At 38.7% G+C, this 22,948-nt stretch overlaps 1 protein-coding gene across 1 annotated transcript in view; it reads right to left on the bottom strand.

The window, feature by feature from the left end:
* The window catches only part of CDH11 (cadherin 11), a 153,899-nt gene that overhangs the window by 4,248 nt on the left and 126,703 nt on the right, over nucleotides 1–22,948 (bottom strand). Inside the window, exons 9-12 of the mRNA XM_040253737.1 lie at nucleotides 19,851–19,987; nucleotides 18,697–18,830; nucleotides 18,351–18,468; nucleotides 1,183–1,434 (exon numbers count right to left, since the gene is read on the bottom strand). Of these exons, the coding sequence (XP_040109671.1) occupies nucleotides 1,183–1,434; nucleotides 18,351–18,468; nucleotides 18,697–18,830; nucleotides 19,851–19,987 (641 nt within the window). The remainder of the gene's footprint in view (nucleotides 1–1,182; nucleotides 1,435–18,350; nucleotides 18,469–18,696; nucleotides 18,831–19,850; nucleotides 19,988–22,948) is intronic.

The raw sequence follows: 22,948 nt of genomic DNA, 5'->3' as shown, positions 1-22,948 counted from the left end.
ACATCTGCCTCCCCCACTCAATTATGAACTTCTCAGAACACTTCTGTTTTCCGCCCCCTCTGCTTGGACTATCCATCCTTCCCAGCCCCTTTCCTCAGATGGAACACTCAGCATCTGATAGGTGTGTTACATCCTCCAGGAAGATGTCTCTGACCTTCCCACTCAATGTCAGGCAGTTTCTACTCTTGTGCCCCCACTGCCTGTTATGTGCATATCCCAATCATGGCGCTCACCATGTGCCTCTGTATTTATCTGCTCATGTCTATTTTCCTCAATAGATGATGAACTTTGTAATCACTGAGATCTTGTATAATTCTTCTCTTTATCCCTCCAGGATGAACACAGGGCCTGGTATCCTGAAAATGCTCATTAACTATTTGTTGAATTCAACTCCTTGGCTCTTCCCTATGCATTGAGGATCCATTAATTCATTCAGTAGACAACTAACTATCATGGAACAAGTATAAATTGATGTCTGACATACTTAGGTTTGAATCCTGACTTTTTTGTCATGTATGAGTTCTGAGACTTTGGGTCTACTGATACAACCTTCCTGAGGCTTTCCTGCTATTACAGAGTAAACTATAGGTGGGACGACGTGTGGAAGAGGGGCACCAAATTCAGCCAGCAAGTGCAGGAAAAGCTTCTCCCAGGTCCCTCAGAGCTGAGGCATACACCCATATTACATATGACAACTAGGGGGTGGGGGTGGCAGGGAGCCAAGATCCAGCTTCAGCCAGGCCAATGTTCATCCAGTTCCTTGAGTCCTCCACAGACCGTCTTTGACATCACAATTACTCTTTCTGCCTCTAACTCTTCTCATTCTTCTTGTAAGGCAAATGGTTGTTCATATACTATGTCTCTGCCTAAATTCCTCTCCTGAAAAATATTCTGATGTTCTACCCGGTCCTCTGTTGATGCCCCCAGATGTACTCTGCTAGCAGTCTGGTGATGCCAGCAATTTGCTCAATACAGTTCCCCTAACTCTGCTCAAATGCTTGCTAAGTCACCTGCTCCCCCCACCACACCCTGAAATAGATGACCAGGCAGATGCCACTTCTTTTTTTTGTCCCAAGTTGCATCCACAGTATATAGCACATATAACTTGGGAAATATACGTGTGTCAAGGATGGGCCTCTGGATGAAAGGCCCTTCCCACGGGTGGCCGGGGAGATCCCTTACCCAGGAGAATGACGATGCAGGCGAGGATGGCGATCAGCGCCCCGGTGCTCAGGCCGGCGTTCAGGATGTAGGCTTCTGCGTTGCAGGACAGCAGCGCCCCGTTCACGTCGCACCCACAGACTTTGATGGTGAGGGTGTTGGTGCTGCTCATGGGAGGGATCCCGCCGTCACTGATCACGATGGGCAGGAGGTACAAATCCTGCTTCTGCCGACTGAACCCTCCGCGCCGGGCATACACCCCCGCGGTATTATCTGTGAGAAGAGGGGAGACAAGGCTCACTAGGAGAGCAAGGCCAGGGCGTCACAGCCTTCACACTGCCCCGTTCAGCTTGGCTGATCTGAGTGTGCTCTTCTCACCACCAAGGCTAACAACCAGAACCGCCCCACTTGTTCTTTAACCTAGACATCCATAGAAGCCACTGCCACTTGGCATGACAAAGATCCCTGAGTTTTGTCCCATCTGGAAACAAAATTCAGAAACTGGCTCTTTTTTATTTCATCAATATGAATGCTTTCAGTGGCTGGGTAAGGACACCATTTTCTGTTTGAGTGTCTGTCCTTTTCCTCAAACACAAGGACATATGGGCTTCAGCCACACCCTCTGTTAGTGAAGGATACAATCAAATAGATAGGCGAGTGTGCACTTTCCCAACTTCATGACAAGCCTTTGGCCAGTTTTTGCTAGTTTTTTGAGAGATTTCTAATCCACTCTCAAATCTTGCCCAAACTACAAACCCATTCATAAGTCCTAAAGGGAACTGTTGTCTTTAAAATAAAAATATTTTATAAACCTAGAAGCAGGTTTATAGTTTCTCCGAATTCAAGCAACATCAGCCACCCAGTTGAAATATCATTCCTGCTTAAAACAATGATGTTTTCTCTGTTGCCTACACAACACAGCCCATGTCTACACAGTGGATCACCAGATGGTTCCTTGATCTAGATTAACCTTGCCTTCCAGGCTCACGCCTGCTGTTTCCCACACACCCCAGTTCAGCCTGCTGTGCAGAACTTAACGATTGTTCCCCAGCACACCATATTCTTTGTACGCCTTGACTTTGACCCTTTGCTTTAAAATGCTCTCCGATCCACCCAAAGTTCCTTTAATCATGACAAGTGAGTTTCTCAAGCCTCAAAACTGAATCCAAAGGCACCTTTCTAGACTTCTCCCCCCATCTCCGTTGAGACCCAGCACACTGTACATTCCTATAAAAATCAGTCTCCCGCTCTTCTGTCATTATTTGTCGGCGTAAAACACTTGGTTCTCTCCTAGACTGTGGACTTCTGGAAAACAGGGGCTTTTATCTGCCTCATCTCAGTCCCTCCAGTGCTGGACACACAGCAGACATTCAACAAATATTTGTTGAACAAATGTTGTAACCATGTTTTGGGAAAGGTTTCACCCAAGTTCCAGATGTTGGTTTTCATGTATTTCTCAATCTTTTGTAACCTATTCCCAAATGCTTCCTCATCATGTTTTCTGCATATCTCTATCCGCCAAAAAGATTTTTTCTAGACCATATGGTCTGCACTTGGAAAACACTGCTATTATAAAACAGTGGAAGTTTTGAATATGCTCCATCAAATTACACACACACACACACACTCAATATGGCATGCCTCATTTTGTGAGGTAGGAATCAATAATTTATAGCAAGGTTATGACCAAGATGATGGCCCATTGCTTTGAATGAATTGATAGTACCATGAATTAGCTCTAGGAAAAATTATCCTAGAATCTAAAAGCTGAATTCATATTTTTAGGTTAAAGAAAATGTAACATATTCTGTGTGAGATTAAAAAAAAATATCTATACCAGGTTCAGTCTCCTTTAGGACTGAACAGATATTCTGAGTATTGCAGAAGCTAAGGTGTGTGTGCTGGCTGGTTTTTGGCAAGACTTATTAGTGACGGATGTTCTGCCCTTTGCTGCCAATCTCGCAATCAAAACAGGGCAGAACTGCCAGCCCTCATCTCTATATTTTCTGAAGTTTTTCTGATTAGCATATATTGCTCTTATCACTGGAGAAAAATTATATATACTATGAAAAATCATGAGTTTTTTAAAAAGCTGGTCAAATAGAATGTAAACTTAACATTCCATTTGCTGACTGTGCTTTCCTATTATAGGTTATCCCATTGTTCTATGCTTAACAAACACACAAAAATTGACATATCTACATAAATTACTTCAAATGTTATTTTTTCCTTCTTATAATTTTATTTGAATTCAAGTAAGACTTTCACAAATTAAATGTTAAAATATTTACTGTATTTTAATGATCTGAAATATCACAAATGCCATGCCATCATGAATAAAAATAAATATGAAAAAAATTTATGAAGAAAAGAAATTAATTAAATTGCTTGGGCAAATATACCTCTCTGATATGAATGACATCCCCAAGAGATGTCATCTATTGAGTCCCACCCTGTTACCCATGGTGCAGTTTGGTGGGAACATGACCTGTTGTGTTTTTTTTTTTTTAAACCTGTGGAGGCCATGGCTTAAAAATCTACTCTTCAGTGTGCAATCCATGCAAAACTGTACCTCCAGATGACAGCAGGCTGGCTGATACATGAAGGTAATTGAAAATCAAACACTAGTGGAAAACATGTATCTGAGCAGGACACCCGCCTGTGAATTCAAGATGTTTCATATTCTGAACAGCTGAGTCCTCTCAGACACACTGAAACTATGAAATGAAAGCTCATCAAAGTACCCAGCTGACTGAACCGTTTATTGTCTCTGAGTGATTCATCAGTAGAATCGCAAGAACTTTTAAAAAATGTTTCACATATGGATTTTAAGATTAGTTTGAGAGGTGGAACATAAATGGACTGAAGGTCTGTTCCTGGGCATAGTCCAAACACATGCTTTAGAATGAGTCATTTGTCCTGCCAGAGCCTTACTTGTTCATCTTTAAAATGACACAAGTGGATAGCAAGCATGCCTCATGGGGTTGAGATTAGGACCAAATAATAAAAATCTTTGGTTGTCCTCTGGGCTGTGCTTCCAGGAAGCTCAGTAATCCTTCTACTGGAAAACTCAGCACCAGAATCCAGGTCCTCCAGAGCTCGTGAACTGGTGAGGGGTAGGCATAGTTAGAGGAGAAGCATGTCTAACCAGACTAGCCTGGCACTTAGGTGGCTGCTGTTGCTTGAATGCGTACAATATCCGCCCTTTAGATCTAGACATCAGCACCAGTGGGAGGGTGGTGCTGCAGGGAGAGCCATATCAGAGGAGACAGCACCATGCCCTGTGATGGTCTTTCTTGCTGTCCACTCTGGCTACTGATCCTTTATTAACAAAAAGAACCACTATAGGCAGGGATTCCATGAAAAACAACTCTAGAAAAACAAATGGAAAATGAAACAAACTAACAACATAAAACCTCTGTAGGAAATCATTTTTGTATCCTAGGTTTGGCTACAAATTCTCTCATTATTTTAATTAGCCAGCTACTCTATATCCATCTTTGAGAGGGTCCTCTCAATTCGGACATACACATTTCTGAGATGTATGGGTGACACAAGAAAAAAAATAAGAGCTTCTGTAAGACATATTTTCAGGGAAGTGTCAAATTGATTCCATGGTTAATAAGATGAGGCAGAAAATGACAAATGTTCTATCGATTTTTGAGTTTTCATCAAGAGATTTCTCAAATCCTTCTCCTTTGTTGTTGTTGTTGTTAAGTCACTAAGTCGTGTCCAACCCTTTGCCACCCCATGGACTGCAAGCTCCTCTATCCTGCTCTGTCTCCTGGAGTTTGCTCATATTCGGGTCCACTGAGTCAGTGATGCTATCTAAACATCCCCTCCTCTGCCACCCTCTTCTTTTGCCTTCAGTCTTTTCTGATGAGTCAGCTCTTCACATCAGGTGGCCAAAGTATTCTCCTTTATAAAGCTTCCAAAGAGCAAATCTCAGTATTTGGGGTCAAACAGATCTGGTTTTGAATCATGACTCTTCTACATATTAACTGCCTAACATTTAGACATATTAGGTAAATGTCTTGAGTTGCTATATTCTCATCCAGGAAATTAAATTTTTTAGGGTTAAATTTGATTCCATTCATAAAGGCACTTAGCACAGTGCCAGGCTGTTGCAGATGACCAGTAAATATCAATTCTTTTCTGGAAGTTCTCCTCTTTGTACAGTAGACTAATGAGGAAGAGAAACATACTGGCAAAGAGAGGAAAGTGAATTCTTAGAAATGTCATTGCAGCCTTGAATGCAATTGCCTACAGAGAAAGGCGCATCCTTCAGAGGTAGGAAGATAGTTCATGCTCTTCAGTTCTGGGTAAGGTATTTCCCATGGTAAGAAAATGCTTTTCAATCACCTTGATGTTTCATCCTGACACCTTATATTCTCCTCCCTGTCCACAAACACGGAAGCCTTTCCTTCCACTCCCCCCCCACTTAGGCAAAAACTTGCAAACGAGGTCATTAATTACTAGTATATGTCTTGTACAAACTGCAGTATTTCTATTAATGGTAAATAAATTCAGGTTTCAAATTTTTATGTCTACAACCTAGACTCCTAACTGGATGCTATTTTTATCTGCATACTTTGTGATTACATTAACGAAATGTAAAAGTTCTTCATAGTGATGGTCTCCATGGTACCAGTTTGGAGATGCAAACGTAAGGGCCATGATGATGATATCACCCAAGGGAGGGATATATACAAAGGATATTAAAAGGGAAAATCATGATAGGGAAGCAGCCTTTGTTACATCAACTGCACTGGGTGGCTATCTTATATTAGCCAAAAGAAAAACAACCAGGGCAAAAGTGGCAATATATGAGCAAACTCAGTTGTGTCTGACTCTGCGACCCCATGGACTTTCCATGGGATTTTCCAGGCAAGAATACTGAGTGGGTTGCCATTTCCTTCTCCAGGGGATCTTCCAGACCCAGGGATCGAACCTGGGTCTCCCGCACTGCAGGCAGACTCTTTACCACCCGAGCCAGCAGGGAAGCCATGGATGGGCATAGCAACCTGAAAAGAGGAATCACTGCCGCAAAGGATCAGTACTTTCTGCTCTCATCAAGATGTCAGAAGAGAGGCTTGGCCTAAAGCGAGAGAATAGTGATCTAAAGAGCATCTTAAGACACTCTTCCTCACCACTTCTTTTCCTTTGTCGCTCTCCTCTCCAAAGCTAAAGATCCCCCTACTGATCAACTTGATCAGAGATATTAATACTTTAGCCTGTGAAGACAGACACTGTCTGCATCCTACTGGAGCCCATCTCTTGAGACTGTAAAAGATCTAGGCCAAGCCTTGCTCTTATTTAATTCACTTCTGACCTAAATCTACCTAATTTACCCTTTCTGCTCCAATCTTAGCAAAAAACTAAATCCATCCACCGCATTAAAAGCTTCCACACATTTGAAGAGAGTTATGAAGTCTCTAGTAGAATAATCATTATGTGATTATGTTCCTCTGGGTCTTTTCTACTTTCCTTATATATGTGGTAATAGCTCTATCAGGATAATGAAAATATATATATATATATATATATATATATATATAAAGTGTGTCCCAAAAGTATTTAGTGAAGTTTCAAACTTTTAAAATTTCAGAAAGACACATGTTACAGAATTATTGTACAAAAAGACATCATTGAAAAGTCTAGTTATTTAGATTTTTTGGTACTCATTTACATTTGTGATTTCTGAAAAAATAATTTTAATTTTTGATGGCAATATTTGTGACACCTTGAATCTGAGGGAGGGACTGAAATAATAGAAATTTCAAATAATGTTTTTAAAGTTTGTAGCATTAACTTTCTAAGATGACTAATGCTTAAAGGTAAACTCAATAGCTTCTGTATATATTTTTTTATTGTCTTTCTAAACACCATATGAGCCACTTATCTACCTGTAGTCATTGCTCATATTGAATATTTCACAGTCTATGGCAACTGTTTGAATGTGTTACTGTCCAATGGACAGTAACATCACTGAAGGCAAGAACCTTGCTTAGTCATCTTTGTTTGGTCAGCAGTGTTTTGTGAGCTAGAAAAACAAACAGTTGAAGGAGGTTTCTTTCATTACATTCAGCATCCATCTGGCTTTTCCACACAGTCAGATTTTACTGATTTAATAGTTTGCCATCAATTTCCAGACTGCCTATCTTCTCCCACTTTGTACCTTTGAACCCAACTTGATCATTGCTGCCTCTATCTATATTATATATTTTGTTCCTGCAAAATATCATCTCTTTATCTCACTATTTTTTCTTATTATTCTGTGTGAGTCAGATTTAATTAAGTAACATTTATTGAGCTGCTAATATGTGCAAACCTTATGCTTTGTTACTTCCACCTACTTAATGCCAAAGAAATTTTAAACTATGTGCAGAAAGTATAATTACCTTTATTTTATATGAAAAGAAATTCAGAAACAAAGGGGGAAGCAACTGGCCACAGTAACATGGAAAATACAAACAAAACTAGGATTCAAACTCCTCTAGGTTTCACTGTATTTTTACCAGTACACAGCAGACCCTAAAATTCTGATACTATTGCATGCCACATTTGTTCCTTTTTTTAAAATACCAGATTTCTCCAACATGGTTAGTTAATTATATGGATCCCCATCACAGCCTATAGCTAAATCCTCACAGACTCAAGTCCCAGATGAAAGAGCTGCTCTTAGAACCCTAAGAATTTTATGTCAGAGAGACCTATGAAGGATTTAGGGCACTTATTCAACACTCCTCTTCCCATAGCATTTCTATAAACACACACATCTTCAAAAACAAACCAGTATCCAGACGTAAAAAGAAATCTATTATTTTCTTAATTTTGGAATGATGGAAATGCTACAGTGAGGTAAATTCTATGAGACTAGCCTTAAAATATTAATGCAGAAAATTGTTTGATCCAAGACTCAGATGGCTATAATGTCTCCTCTGTAAGTGAAGGCCTACATCCTACAAAGGAAGGGGGATTATGATCTTTTAATTATATCTCTGATACTGAGATTCAAAATTCAAAACACAACAAATAACATGGGAACAATTGCCTATGTGCATGTGTATATGTACATAGAATTGATGCTTCTGGACTGTGGTGTTGGAGAAAACTCTTGAGAGTCCCTTGGACAGCAAGGAGGTCAAACCAGTCCATCCTAAAGGAAATCAGTCCTGAGTATTCATTGGAAGGACTGATGCTGAAGCTGAAGCTCCAATGTTTTGGCCACCTGATGCAAAGAGCTGACTCATTTGAAAAGACCATGATGCTGGGAAAGATTGAAGACAGGAGGAGAAAGGGATGACAGAGGATGAGATGGTTGGATGGCGTCACTGACTTGTGGACACGAGTTTGAGCAAGGAGTTGGTGATGGACAGGAAAGCTTGGTGTGCTGCAGTCCATGGAGTCACAAAGAGTTGGATATGACTGAACTGAACTGAACTGAACTGATGTGTATAGGAGGCATCTAAGTGTGCACTCTTTGTTGGTATCAACAGACTTTTCAGGTTGTAGTTTATCACATTACTTAGAATCAACTCTCCTTCCACTTTTGTTAGAGGATAATTTTCTCTTGGTGATAGGGAGGGAGAAAGGAATGTATATGCTGGTTTTAGAAAAGGAAAACTACCAAGGAATTCAGTGGGAGATGAACATTTAGGGTCTTTTAGTGAGTTGAGAAATCCCAAGGGTTAAGCCAGTGACCAGAGCGAACCTTGAAAGAATAATCTATCTAATTCACCAAAAAGACCTATTTCTCCTTCTGTTAGGTTGAGGAGGGGGTGGGTTTCCAGATAAATTGTGTTCTGTGTTGGACAAACCATGGCAGTGAATTTCAGGCAGAAAAGGAACATAATTATTTATACAGTGAAAATGGCAGGGCATTAAAAGCCATCTGCCATTTTGATCTGCCAACAGAGAATCTTCCATATTGAAGCAATTAAGGGGGGAAAAGTCCCACAGAAATCTGTTTGATTATCTTTAAATTATAAAAGTGAAAAGCTAGAAGCATATTTGGATGCTTTTTGGTGCTGCTCATCAGAAAAAGAATTGTCATTAGTTTAGACCAAAAAAAAAAAAAAAAAGAAGAAGAAGAAGAAAGAAAGATGTTTGCCAGTTGGTCTAATCAGGATGAATCTGTCTTGGCTATCTTTCCTTACCAAGCCAAACCTGCTTTCCATACAAACATTTTTTGTTTTATTTTTTAAAATATTTTAATTAATTTACTTTTTTATTGAAGGATAATTGCTTTACAGGAATTTGCTCTTTTTTTGTCAAACCTCAACATGAATCACCCATAGGTATATATATATCCCCTCCCTTTTGAAGGTCCCTCCCATCTCCCTCCCGATCCCACCCCTAGGTTGGTGCAGAGCTCCTGTTTGAGTTTCCTGAGCCATGCAGCAAATTCCCGTTGGCTATCTATTTTACATATGGTAATGTAAGTTTCCATGTTACTCTTTCCTTACATCTCACCCTCTCCTCCACTCTCCCCATGTCCATACATCTGTTCTCTATGTCTGTTTCTCTACTATTGCCCTGTAAATAAATTCTTCAGTACCATTTTTCTAGATTCCATATATATATGTGTGTGTTAGAATATGGTATTTATCTTTCTCTTTCTGACTCACTTCACTCTGTATAATAGGTCCTAGGTTCATCCACCTCATTAGAACTGACTCAAATGCATTCCTTTTTATGGCTGAGTAATATTCCATTGTGCATATGTACCACAAATCCTTTATCCATTCATCTGTCAATGGACATCTAGGTTACTTCCATGTTCTAGCTATTGTAAATAGTGCTGCAATGAACAATGGGATACATGTGTCTCTTTCAATTTTCGTTTCCTCGAGTTATATGCCTAGGAATGTGATTGCTGGGTCATATGGTGGTTTTATTCCTAGTTGTTCTATTTTTTTTTAATTTGATTTTTTTAGCAGTTCAAACTTATCTCTGAATGTATCATGTATCAGAACTCATTTGATCTGCAACTTGGTGCATATTAGATAATATACTTACAAATTTAATACATTTGAAAGCCATCTCTTCCTGGATCCAGACCTTAGATGTCCAATATAACTTTGTGCAATAATATATGATGAAAGGATAAATGGATAGAAGGGGTGGGTGATCTGGTACTGACTCCTTCAGAACTTTCCAACATAGAAAGAAGGGTTGTCTTTTTTAGCCTGAAACTTATCTCATAACATAATCATTTTTCTGCAATAATAACTAACCCCCCCAAATGACTGAAGCACATTACATGTCTTTCTACCTACTTTTTCCACTTTAATTCATGCATTTGGTCAACCCACTTTTTTTTAAGTTTTGGGATACCAGAGCTCATATTCTAATGGGAGACAGACAGAAAAACATATGCTTAGAACGCAGAGTGATTAAAAAAACACTAGAGGTTAGTGCAGTGTTCCTGGAGCACAGAGGAGGTAGCACCCAGGGATGGGCTGGGATGCCCAGCAAAGCTTCACCTAAGAGAGTTCATTTACAATGCAACTTGAAAGAGGAGATATAATAGGCAGGGGTGGGGGTCCATTTTCCACAGAACAAAAGCATGGGCATGTGAGAACACAGCATATTTGGGAAAATAAAGATGGTGTGAAGTTTCTAGAGCATGGTTTACAGTAACAAGAGAAAGGAGATGATAGACCCCAAGTTTATGGGAAGTAGGTCATATCATTTCTTGCTCACTAGGCTATAAAGTTTCAGTTAAAGCCATAGGAAATGGAGAGCCATAGGAGAATTTTAAAGAGAATTATCAGTGGGGGCAAGACTAGAGTCAGCCAGCCTGTTTGGAGGCTGCCGTGATAGTTTCGGCTCCTCTGCAGGTAGGTCATGAACAGTCACTATCAAAATCACCTGTGCTTTCACAAAATAGCTAACTTTGCTGCATGTGCTTTTAGGAATTTCCTGATATATGAGACTATATCTCACTCGCTGCTATAGCCAACATTTAATCTTTAACTCCTGCTCTTTCCTCTATATTTTATCATTATGTGGAATAGAGGTTTGGAAATTAGAAATATGAAGTTCAAAATCAGGATATTTCAATTTAATATATCAATTAGGTCAGTGGTCAAAATCATACTATCTTATTATTAGTACCCAAAAATTGTGTTAAAAACTGAACATCTGTTTTTTAAAATAAAATTAAAATGGAAATGAAACTTCCTAAAATACACACACACAACATAAATCTTAATTTTAATCTAACAATCAATATTATGCTTAATGATAAAACTCTAGAAATAATATCCCCATTAAATTAACAAGTAAAGGCATTATTATTGCTATTATTTAACACATAAAGCACAAATCTATGCCGTTTGTCAAAAAAAAACCCAATTTATTTTTAAAAAAGATGAAGCAAATTATCATTATTTAATTTTTATGCAGTTGTTTCCCTAGAAAACCTAGGAAAATATATTAATTTTATATTAATATATAAAGTTATTAATATAACTTCTCAGTGTCCAATAATAAATGAACTAAGTAAAACAGCCATAGTTTATACTAAAAATTGTCACTTAGAAAATATACATAATTTAAAAAATCTAGGCCAGCATTCAAAATATAAAGTAGCTAGTCATTATCTTAATAAGAAATATGAAGAACAAAAATGAAGAAAACTATAAAATATCCCTTATGGTAATTAAAAAGAGAACAGATTCAATGGAAACTCAGATCATGCTTCTGGATAGGAAGAATATTTTAAAATTCTTAGTTTTAAAATTAATCTGTAAATTTAAGGTAAACACAATAAAATTCACAAAGATACTTATCAAGCACCTAAAAAAGTTCTAAATTATATCTGGAGGAACAAAGAAACCAAAATCTAAGAAAGAATAATAAAAGGAAAACAATGTGGACAAAATACCTGTCAGATTTTAACATAGTATGTGTGAAACCATTAATGAAAAATGTGATGCTCTGATGAGAGTAACTAGAATAGGAAACGTTGATAGTCCATAAAATCTAGTAGTATGTAATGCAGGTGAAAATAAGGATGGTGTTACAAAGAAACTAGAAATGGCTATTTTTTAAATAATATTTTTAAAATGGCCAACAAAGGGAGCCTGTGTATTTATCTCATATGGTTAAAAGGTTGGAATGGGAAATGTGATATATAAGAAAGAAGCAAAGTGAATATTGATGTCAATTTTTCACGAGGAAAATCTTGCTAAGGATAATATTACACAGAAAAACTGAAAGGTCATGTACACACTGCTGTATTTAAAATGGATAGCCATTGAATTTGTAGATTGCTTTGGGTAATATACTCATTTTCACTATATTGATTCTTCCGATCCATGAGCATGGTATATTTCTCCATCTATTAGTGTCCTCTTTGATTTCTTTCATCAGTGTTTTAAAGTTTTCTGTATATAGGTCTTTAGTTTCTTTAGGTAGATATATTCCTAAGTATTTTATTCTTTTTGTTGCAATGGTGAATGGAATTGTTTCCTTAATTTCTTCTTCTACTTTCTCATTATTAGTGTATACGAATGCAAGGGATTTCTGTGTGTTGATTTTATATCCTGCAACTTTACTATATTCATTAATTAGCTCTAGTAATTTTCTGGTAGAGTTTTTAGTGTTTTCTATGTAGAGGATCATGTCATCTGCAAACAGTGAGAGTTTTACTTCTTCTTTTCCAATTTGGATTCCTTTTATTTCTTTTTCTGCTCTGATTGCTGTGGCTAAAACTTCCAGAACTATGTTGAATAGTAGTGGTGAAAGTGGGCACCCTTGTCTTGTCACTATGGAGAACAGTGTGGAGATTCCTTAAAAAATTGCAAATAGAAATGCCTTATGACCCAGCAATCCCACTGTTGGGCATACACACAGAGGAAACCAGAATTGAAAGAAACACATGTACCCCAATGTTCATCGCAGCACTGTTTATAATAGCCAGGACATGGAAACAACCTAGATGTCCATCAGTAGATGAATGGATAAGAAAGCTGTGGTACATATACACAATGGAGTATTACTCAGCCATTAAAAAGAATACATTTGAATCAGTTCTGATGAGATGGATGAAACTGGAGCCGATTATACAGAGTGAAGTGAGCCAGAAAGAAAAACACCAATACAGTATACTAACACATATATATGGAATTTAGGAAGATGGCAATGATGACCCTGTATGCAGGACAGCAAAAGAGACACAGATGTGTATAGCGGACTTTTGGACTCAGAGGGAGAGGGAGAGGGTGTGATGATTTGGGAGAATGGCATTGAAACATGTATAATAACATGTAAGAATCGAAATACCAGTCTATGTCTGATGCAGGATATGACACGCTTGGGGCTGACACGCGGGGATGACCCAGAGAGATGTTGTGGGGAGGGGGGTGGGAGGGGGGTTCATGTTTGGGAACGCATGTACACCTGTGGTGGATTCATGTCAATCTATGCCAAAACCAATACAGAATTGTAAAGTAAAAATTAAAAATAAATAAATAAATTAAAAAAATAAATAAATAAATAAATAAATAAATAAATAAATAAATAAAATGGATAGCCAACAAAAACCTATTGTGTAGCACATGGAACTCTGCTCAATGTTATGTGCCAGCCTGAGGTTTGGGGGAGAATGGATACATGTGTATGTATGGCTGAATCTCTTCATCGTTAACCTGAAGCTGTCACAATATTGTCAGTTGGCTATACCCCAATACAAAATGTTTTTGGTCTTAAAGAAAAAATTAAAATGAAAAAATAAAACCTTTACTTTAAAAAAACACAGCATAAACAGGACTGAAAGGACACTGAAACAGTGAGGCGATTATGCAGTAGTATGATAAGACATGCTATTCAAGGTTATGCTCAAAATTCTCCATGCAGAGCTTCAGCAGTACGTGAACCAAGAACTTCCAGATGTACAAGCTGGGTTTAGAAAAGGCAAAGGAACCAGAGATCCAATTGCCAATATTCCTTGGATCATGGGGAAAGCAAGGGAATTCCAGAAAAACATCTACTTCTGTTTCATTGACTATGTGAAAGTCTTTGACTGTGTGGATCACAACAAACTGTGGAAAATTATTAAAGAGATGGGAATATCAGACCACCTTACCTGCCTCCTCTGAAACCTGTATGCAGGTCAAGAAGCAATGGTTAGAACTGGACATGGAACAACAGATTGGTTCAAAATTGGAAAGGAGTGAGACGAGGCTGTATATTGTCACCCTGCTCACTTAATTTATATGAAGAGTACATCATGTGAAATGCCAGGCTGGGTCAAGCACAAGCTAGAATCAACATTGCTGGGAGATATATCAACAACCTCAGATGATAACCACTCTAATGCCAGAAAGTGAAGAGGAACTAAAGAGCCTCTTGATGAGGGTGAAAGAAGAGAGTGAAAAAACTGGCACAGCATCTGATCCCAACACTTCATGGCAAACAGAAGTGGAAAAAGTGGAAACAGTGACAGATTTTCTTTTCTTGGGCTCCAAAATCACTGTGGAGGATGACTGCAGTCATGAAATTAAAAGATGCTTGCTCCTTGGAAGGAAAGCTATGACAAATGACAAACCTTAGAGAGCATATTATAAAGCCAAGACATCACTTTGACAGAGGGGGAGATGGTTGGATGGCATTTCAATGGACATGAGTTTGAGCTAACTCCAGAAGATGGTGAAAGACAGGGAGGCCTGGCCTGCTGCAGTCCATGGGGTCACAAAGAGTCAGACAGGACTGAGCAATTGAACAACAAAAGTGTGTGAAAAGAATGTGCTTACCCAACAATAGTCAACTGATATCATATACCCTTATAATGAGGTCAGGAGGTTATTTAGGAAAAAAATGTTGATGTAAGTATAATGATGCTAAAAAATGCACATCATGTATTATTATGTGGGGAAAAAAGAGAGCATTATTTTATAGTTGCTTTTTTTAAAGATCAAAATATATGCCAAGAAAACAGCTAGAAGGCTATAAAAATTAGCAGTGATTATTTTTAGATTGTATATTACCAAGTTATTTTATTATTTCTAAGTTTATTTCTGCTTGTTTGTATTTTCTAATTTTCCTGCAAGGAATATGTATTAATTATGCAGTAGAATAAAATTATGAAATTTGTCCTCCACAAATATATTTTACTATAATTTCCATGGCTGATTAAAATTACAGTTTGTCCTTTTCTCTTCATACTTTCCCTGGAATCCTAGATTGATGAATTGAATTTTAGATCTTTTTGTCTTCAAAATACTGTTAGTTGATTATGGGGTAAACAGAGATTTTTTAAACAATAATTCCAAAATCAGAAATTAGAAGAGACACAAGCTCTATATTCATAATATACAGTGTTACCACACCTGACAGAACTCAGTTTACACACAAGCATTCTAGGTCAATTTATTTATTGGCAAGGTGACGTTAGGCAAGTCTCTGAATCTTTTGACTTTTCATATTCCTTCCTCATCTAGGAAATGGAGACAAAAATATCCAAAATGCCTACTTTCTGGGGCTGTTTAGGAATCAAGTGCAACAATGGCGACTAGAAAGCTCTATAAACCAATGAAGAGCTATATACACGAGAGGTGCTATTCCCAGTATTTTTTTTCTTTGTGCTTTTCATATTCATTACATGTTCCTCATGATTTTAAAAGGTGCCATAAGTCTAGTATTTTCAAGCTAAATGCATCTCAAAGCCTGGGTGGATCAGCTCTTCATCTCCCCAAACAGCACCACTCTTGATATTAATAGCCAAAGATGGACTCAGATGTCGAAGAGTTACCAGTGCTCTACTTCCCAGCTCCCTGCTGAGTTGTCTTTGAAGCTCCCGTGCTGTAGAACGGAGTAAGATAAAATATGAAATAAAAGGCTTGTGTGTATTAAGATGGCTTCCCCTCTTATATTTTTAAAGAGGCCGAATGCTTCCACAGAGTTTAGGCAAACACAATCCTGATTATTTACATGGCATAATGGAAGTAAACACTCAAGGAGAGAGAAAGCTGATGCTTTTACTCAGCATGCTATAAACCATTATCTCATGTTTTCTATGGAAAACAGTCTCAGCCGGGAAATTTGGTAACTCAGTAGGCTATTAATAGGATGTGGAATGTGATTACTCTTTTTGGATTACTTCAATATGTAATTACTTTTAGGAGCTGGTAGAAAGAAACTCTATTAAATGATAATTATAGGACTGTATTTGCTTTAAGGTTTTGTAATAGCTCTAAACATGGGCGTTTTCATTAACTGTTTGCCATAGTTAATAAAGGCATTTTTCTTAAAAAGTAGCAATTCCGTGCAAAAGTGGTGGCTCCACACAGAATTAGTTTCTTATAGGAAAGGGCAGGGGAAACAGATCCTGCAGTAGGGTGGCTTCTCCATGGTAACATAAGCTCCCTGAAAATATAGATGGCGTCCCCGAAGTACTATGGCAAAGTGAACTATTTATAACGCCCTGGAGAACAATAGGTCTTAGTATAATGCTTTCAGAGCGTTAACAGCAACTACATATTACAGAAGACATAAAATGAAGACAAGGCAGGTGATGGAGGTGAAGTTGGCACAATAAGAAAAGCCTAGAAACACCAGCTGTTCCAGGAGGTGTCCAGTGATAAATAGGGATGTTGCCAGGAATACATCCAGGAGTGAGACCTCAGATGTAAACTGGGGATTATATGAATACACAGATATAAGGATCATAATGAAATGCTCAGATCAGCCCAAGAAGTAATAAGAAAGTATGTTAGACCATATCCCTTCAAATCCAAGGAGCATGGGAAACACTTCTCTGCTTTAAGAATTTACCCAGGAGGGCACAGTGGTTCAGGCTGTCACCTCTAGCCTTCTGAAAGTCCAGGTTTAAAATCTAGGTCTCGCTCCCACGTGGCTGACTTACTTAATGGCCTGTCCCTCATTTTCCTCATCTTCAAAACGGGAATGATAATAATTCTTACCACTGAGAAAATTTAATAGAGTGCAGGAAGGATCTTGGCATGGTGTTTAGAACAGTTTGTGGTGGTGGTTGTTTAGTCACTAAGTCATGTACGACTCTTTGCGACCCCTCGGACTATAGCCCACCAGGCCCCTTTGTCCACAGGATTTCCCAGGCAAGAACACTGCAGTGGGTTGCCATCTCCCCATCCAGAGGATCTTCTCGACCGAGGGAACGAGCCTACATTTCCTGCATTACAGACAGATTCTTTATCACTGAGTCACTGGGGAAGTCCCTAGAACATACTAACTGGTGTTTATAATATTGATAACACTGATAATGGTGATGGGGAAAGTAATAATAATTAGTTTAAGAAGCTATAAGCCTGATCTCAGTCACCAAGAAATCAATATATAACCTCCCACATAGCTAGCGTGTATCTAATGAAAACGTGTGAAGAAGGACCACCCGTCCCTCTTTGTTTATTCCTATATTGAATCATGGCATTTGTCTTCCTGTTTTTACAGACTTGCACTGTCACAGGCTTATAGGAGCAGGTACAGACGAAAATAGTCTGGAGAAGAGTCAAGAAACTTATTTTTTGATCTTGGCTCTGCTGCCAGCTTTGTCTAGGGACTGAACTGTTTGGGCCTACACAACAACAACGAAAAACAACTACTGCAAACAATTTGCAAGTCTAGAATCTCCTTGACTAACGAAATAAGAAGTAGAAATCACATCAAATTTTGCCATGTTTACAGCAAAGAGACTAATGCCCTTCAGGCAATAATTCTACAGCCACCTTTAGGTATCAAGCTCTGTACCCAACCATACTACAATAAAACTCTGCTGGAAAGGGAAAGACAGCTGAAAGATTACATTGCCTTACAAAGTTGAATGAATCTCTTTTAATGCTTTTCTTGATATCAATATTCATAAAGCCATATTGTCCCCAAAGAGTTTATCAATCTCTTAAAAAAAACAAATGAAGTTGTTTGCATATTGACCCTGTAAGCGTCCCCGCTTGGTTTCCCCAGCACTTCATGAATATCAAAGCCAACAACAACAACAAAAAAAAAGTAAAATAAAAATAGACTCACTTATTCCTATGCACCAAATGAGCCCATGTCTCAAAATATAGGTGGCATTATTATTTCTTGTTTGTTCTTCAACAGAAAGGCATTATTAAGATTAGGGGGAAATACTTGTGCTCTGCAATATAAAAGCCATTTGTTTTCCATTTCTACTTCTCTGAACGCACAGGAACCTTGGTACGAACCTCTGTTGTCTCTGACTGTGAAATTTGGATTGTGAATGATTTCAGGGGGTAGACTGAAGATAAATCTTGGTCCATTGGCTGTGTCATCCTTGTCATCTGCACTAATTGTAACAATTGGCTGAAAGAGAAAGGTGGCCCATAAATAAATCATGCTAACATTGACACATCATTTATTCAAAAATTCCTGGCTGGCTAAGAAGCCTGATTTTAATTAGAGAACTTAGCTCCTGAGCTAAACCAGGGCTCTGAAGCCTTCTTGGGCAGTTGGGAAGTTTCTCCAAGGGATGCTCTTGAAAGCAAACTCTGGTTCTAAATGATTGCTCTAGCCAGGACAGGGCAGCATTACCTGGTTGGAATGTGGCTTCGTCTGGTCACTCTCACAGATGAAGCCTTCATAAGGGGCAGCAAACTTGGGAGCATTGTCATTAACGTCAAGGATCCTAATGGCCACAGGGACTTTGGCTTCCTGATGCCGGTTGTCTGAAAGGAGAGAACTCAGATGGTAAACATGTGCAAGGGAAGAATCCATGTTGGTCCAAGGTTACTCCCGGGAAAGAGTGAGCTCCAGCTTCACTCAGGCCCTGCAGGCAAATGGACGGTTGGCACAAAAGTCACCTAAAACCCGAAGCATGCCAAGTCCAGTGTGGGGGTAATGTCCTAGAATAAAGGCTAACATTAGACCAGTAAGAAATAAACCAGTTTTCCCTTTCTGCTGAGGTTTAATTCCAAATGCTTATAATGTAGCTTGGCTCCCCAGAGTGTAGTCCACAATAGCAGCTCTCAAAGGAGGGTTCCAGGACAGCATCAAATGATTTGGGAATTTGTTAGAAATGAAAATTCTCAAACCAAACCCAAGACCTGAGTTAGAGGCTCTGAGGGAGGGGTCGAGAAATGTTTGTTACAACAAGCCCTTCGTGATAATCCACTGCGTGATCAAGTTTGAGAATCTCTGGTCCTCGACTCTTTGCGACCCCATGGATTGTAGCCGCCGGGCTCCTTGTTCATGGAATTCTCAGGAAAGAATACTGGAGTGGGTTGCCATTCCCTTTTCCAGGGAATCTTCCCGACCCAGGGATCGATCCTGGGTCTCCTGCACTGCAGACAGATTCTTTACAATCTAAGCCATCAGGGAAGCCCTCATAGGTAAACAAAAACCCATAAATCTTGGCTCTAAGGATTCTGCTGCTCTGGGTTTAAACAAAACTGAGGATAAAGTGGGGAATCTTTCAGTGGTGGTGAAGAGTCTCAAGCTGCTACAGGCTATCAGCTCATGTGCCAAGCCTGTACCCAATTCTGCCAAAGATAATGAAAACAACTCTATTTGCTTATATGTCTTTGTAGATAGATGACCAAAAATAAATTTTAAAGATTGAAAAATATGTTTAAGACTAAAAAATAAAGCTTGTTCTATCTCAACTATCTGTTATTTTTCAGAATATAGAGAGTCTAAAGGAATAATATTTGGCAAAGTAGAATCAAAACCCTTAGGATAATACTTACGGATTTCTGCTGCAAAAACTGATATGTTGAGCCAGGCAGTTTCTTCTCTATCCAAAGGTTTCGTAGTTTTAATAAAACCATCCTCTGGATTAATGGTGAAAAACCTGTCCAGGTCAGTATGACGATCGATTGAATACCTAAGCAGAATGCAAATGAGGCAATTAGACTGAGACATTCTAAGCAGCTTAATATTGGAATATTTTCTCCATGCTATATTTAAAGCAACTTTTTCAATGACTTGCTTGAGCTAGATTTTCTTTTTAATCAAATTTACTTTTCAAACTTCGTACATGAATCTTTTATAGAAATCATCTTGCCACATTGGAATTCTTTATTCAGGACAATGAATGAAAGAGCTGTTTAGCATATTTGATTGAGAAACAGAATAACATGCTGCATATTTGATTGAGAAATGGAATAACAGGCTGCAGATTTCTTCATATTTACTACAATCATCAACCGTCTGAATATTTATGAACCTGTATTTGGGAAGCGGGTTTACCTTGCTTCCAAACTACTCAAATAGTCATGAGGGTATGGAACTTTTGCCAGATTTTTGCATACGAAATATTAAATACTCTTAAGTTTACCTAAAGTTATCATCAAAGATCATCCACAGTATAGAAAAAAATCAGTTTTATCCATACTTAAAGGAAAATGATAACTACAGTTTGAATAAATTTATTCAATGTACTTGGTCTTAGCGGTTCTCGGGTAGCTGGGTTCTGAATTCCATTGTGAAATATGTAAAGCAGGCTTGGCCATCATTTGTAGAGCATCCTCCCCACACTTTAATGACCCCCCCCCCCGCCAAGCCTAACACCGTAGTTGGAAGGTTTCAGCTACTCCTGTCCACTAGAAAATTTGCTTTTTTTAAAAAGAAAAAGACAGAGTAATTTCTAGAATATTACAGGGAAAGTTGAGGCAGAATATGGGTCAAGAGGAATGGTCTTTACTGAGGTGTAGTAAGGTAAAATAACTTTCCCAGGATAATGTACTAGAGACACGGCTCTAATAAGTGTTGACAATTGTCCATTGACTTCCACGAGGGTGTGGATCCACAATCCCTGAGGATACCAAAATCCATGGATGCTCAAGTCTCTTATATAAAATGGTGTAATATTTGCGTATAACCAACACATATCCTCCTGTACACTTTAAATTATCTCTAGATTACTAAAATAGTTAATATAATGTAAATGCTATGTAAATAGTTGCTGCTGCTGCTAAGTCACTTCAGTCGTGTCCAACTCTGTATGACCCCATAGATGGCAGCCCACCAGGCTCCCCTTGGGATTCTCCAGGCAAGAACACTGGAGTGGGTTGCCATTTCCTTCTCCAATGCATGAAAGTGAAAAGTGAAAGGAAAGTCACTCAGTCGTGTCCGACTCTTCATGACCCCATGGACCGCAGCCTACCAGGCTCCTCTGTCCATGGGATTTTCCAGGCAAGAGTACTGGAATGGGTTGCCATGGCCTTCTCCAGTAAATAGTTGCTGGTGTTCCACAAATTCAAGTTATGCTTTTTGGAACCTTCTGGACTTTTTCCCTCAAAATAGTTTGGATCTGCAGTTGGTTGAATCCATCAATATGGAACCCATCAATACAGAGTCCATGGCTAAAGATGGCCAGCTGTACATATGTCTAAAGGCATTCACTGAGAGCCATACAACCAAATAATATTACAAAAAAGAGATAGCAAAGACCCTGGGTATCACAGAGTTTAATCTCTTCAATTTATAAATGATGGGATTTGCAAATGATCTGTCTCCTGGTTTCTGGGGAGCCAATATTAGAACCTGGATCTTCCAGTTCTAGATCATGTTATTTCCAAGAAGGAGGAAATAAGTATGGAGCAGCAGTTCATAAAATATAAAACCTGAGCTCATCCATGACACCGTTGACTTCACAGCTCCCTGTGGGAACAGAATGATGAGTCCCCTTCACCGGTGATGAAACAGAAGATAAACTATCACACACCTCATAAATGTCAGGAGAGGCTCAGTGATTGAGCTGACTGAACCCTAAGCAGAGCTCTATGTGAAAAAAAAGAGAAAAAAATAATATATTTTCCCTGACACCAGGGAGTTTACTATCTACTTGACATGATAAGACAGGCTCATGGGAAGAAAGATAATTAACAAAGTGTTGTTCTATACAAGTGGAGCACATGGATTTTGGTTTTGTAAGGTCCTAGGTACAAGTTCATGTCCCGCTGTATATACATCAAGAGATACTGGAGAAGCCACTTAAGTTCTTTAAATCTCAGCTTACTTATCATTTAAACTAGAATATCAATAGTACCCAACTTTAAGGTCTTCTGTAAGAATGACATGAAATAATAGACGCTGAAGATGTATAACCTAGTGCCTCACATATAGTAAACAGAAAAACAAATATAGCTGCTATGATTTTTGCTCTCGTCACCACTATTACACACTGGATAGATCATGGAAGCTCTCAAATGTCAGTCTACAGAGTATGACTTTCATCCAGTGAAAAAATCACGAGGGGCTTTCGATCAGAGGAAAAACAGACTGAATCAGAGCATCAGGATGATGAATACGATAGGGTGGGCAAGGTGGTCTGAGCTAGTGAGGGTGGGGGAAGGAGCAGTGGAAACTTAAGGAGTTGATGTAGTTTTTAAGGGATATGAGGTGATAAGAGAGTTAGGTGTAGGAGTGACAGAGGGAACAAAAGACCGTGTGATGAAGACAGAACCAGTAGGATTCAGTTGATATTTGGAGATCTGTGGGGAGCTGGGAGAGTCCTAGAGAATTTTTAGCATGAGTGTCACAGAGAGGGAGGCACTGGGAAATATAAAAACAAAGTCAACTTAGCAGGAAGGAGGGACTGAAATTCTACTAGGGCTATGCTGCCATGCCAGGAGAGGAAAGATTCAAGTCTACCGTAGGCTTCACAAAGTCAGGAGTAGAGCTGATCTTCTTCTTTTTAAAGTATGTCACAAGAAGCATAGGCTCAAAAATATCTTTCTAATGAATGAGCAAGGGAAGGAAAAAGGAAGTGGGTAAAAATGCACAGCAGATAGCAGACAAAGTACAGAATTAAAGTCAGGGAGAAAGATCAGTCTAGAGGCAG

This window comes from Oryx dammah, unplaced genomic scaffold, assembly GCF_014754425.2.
Source record: "Oryx dammah isolate SB20612 unplaced genomic scaffold, SCBI_Odam_1.1 HiC_scaffold_13, whole genome shotgun sequence".
Lineage (NCBI taxonomy): Eukaryota > Metazoa > Chordata > Mammalia > Artiodactyla > Bovidae > Oryx > Oryx dammah.
This window is presented reverse-complemented; position numbering and strand designations above follow the sequence as displayed.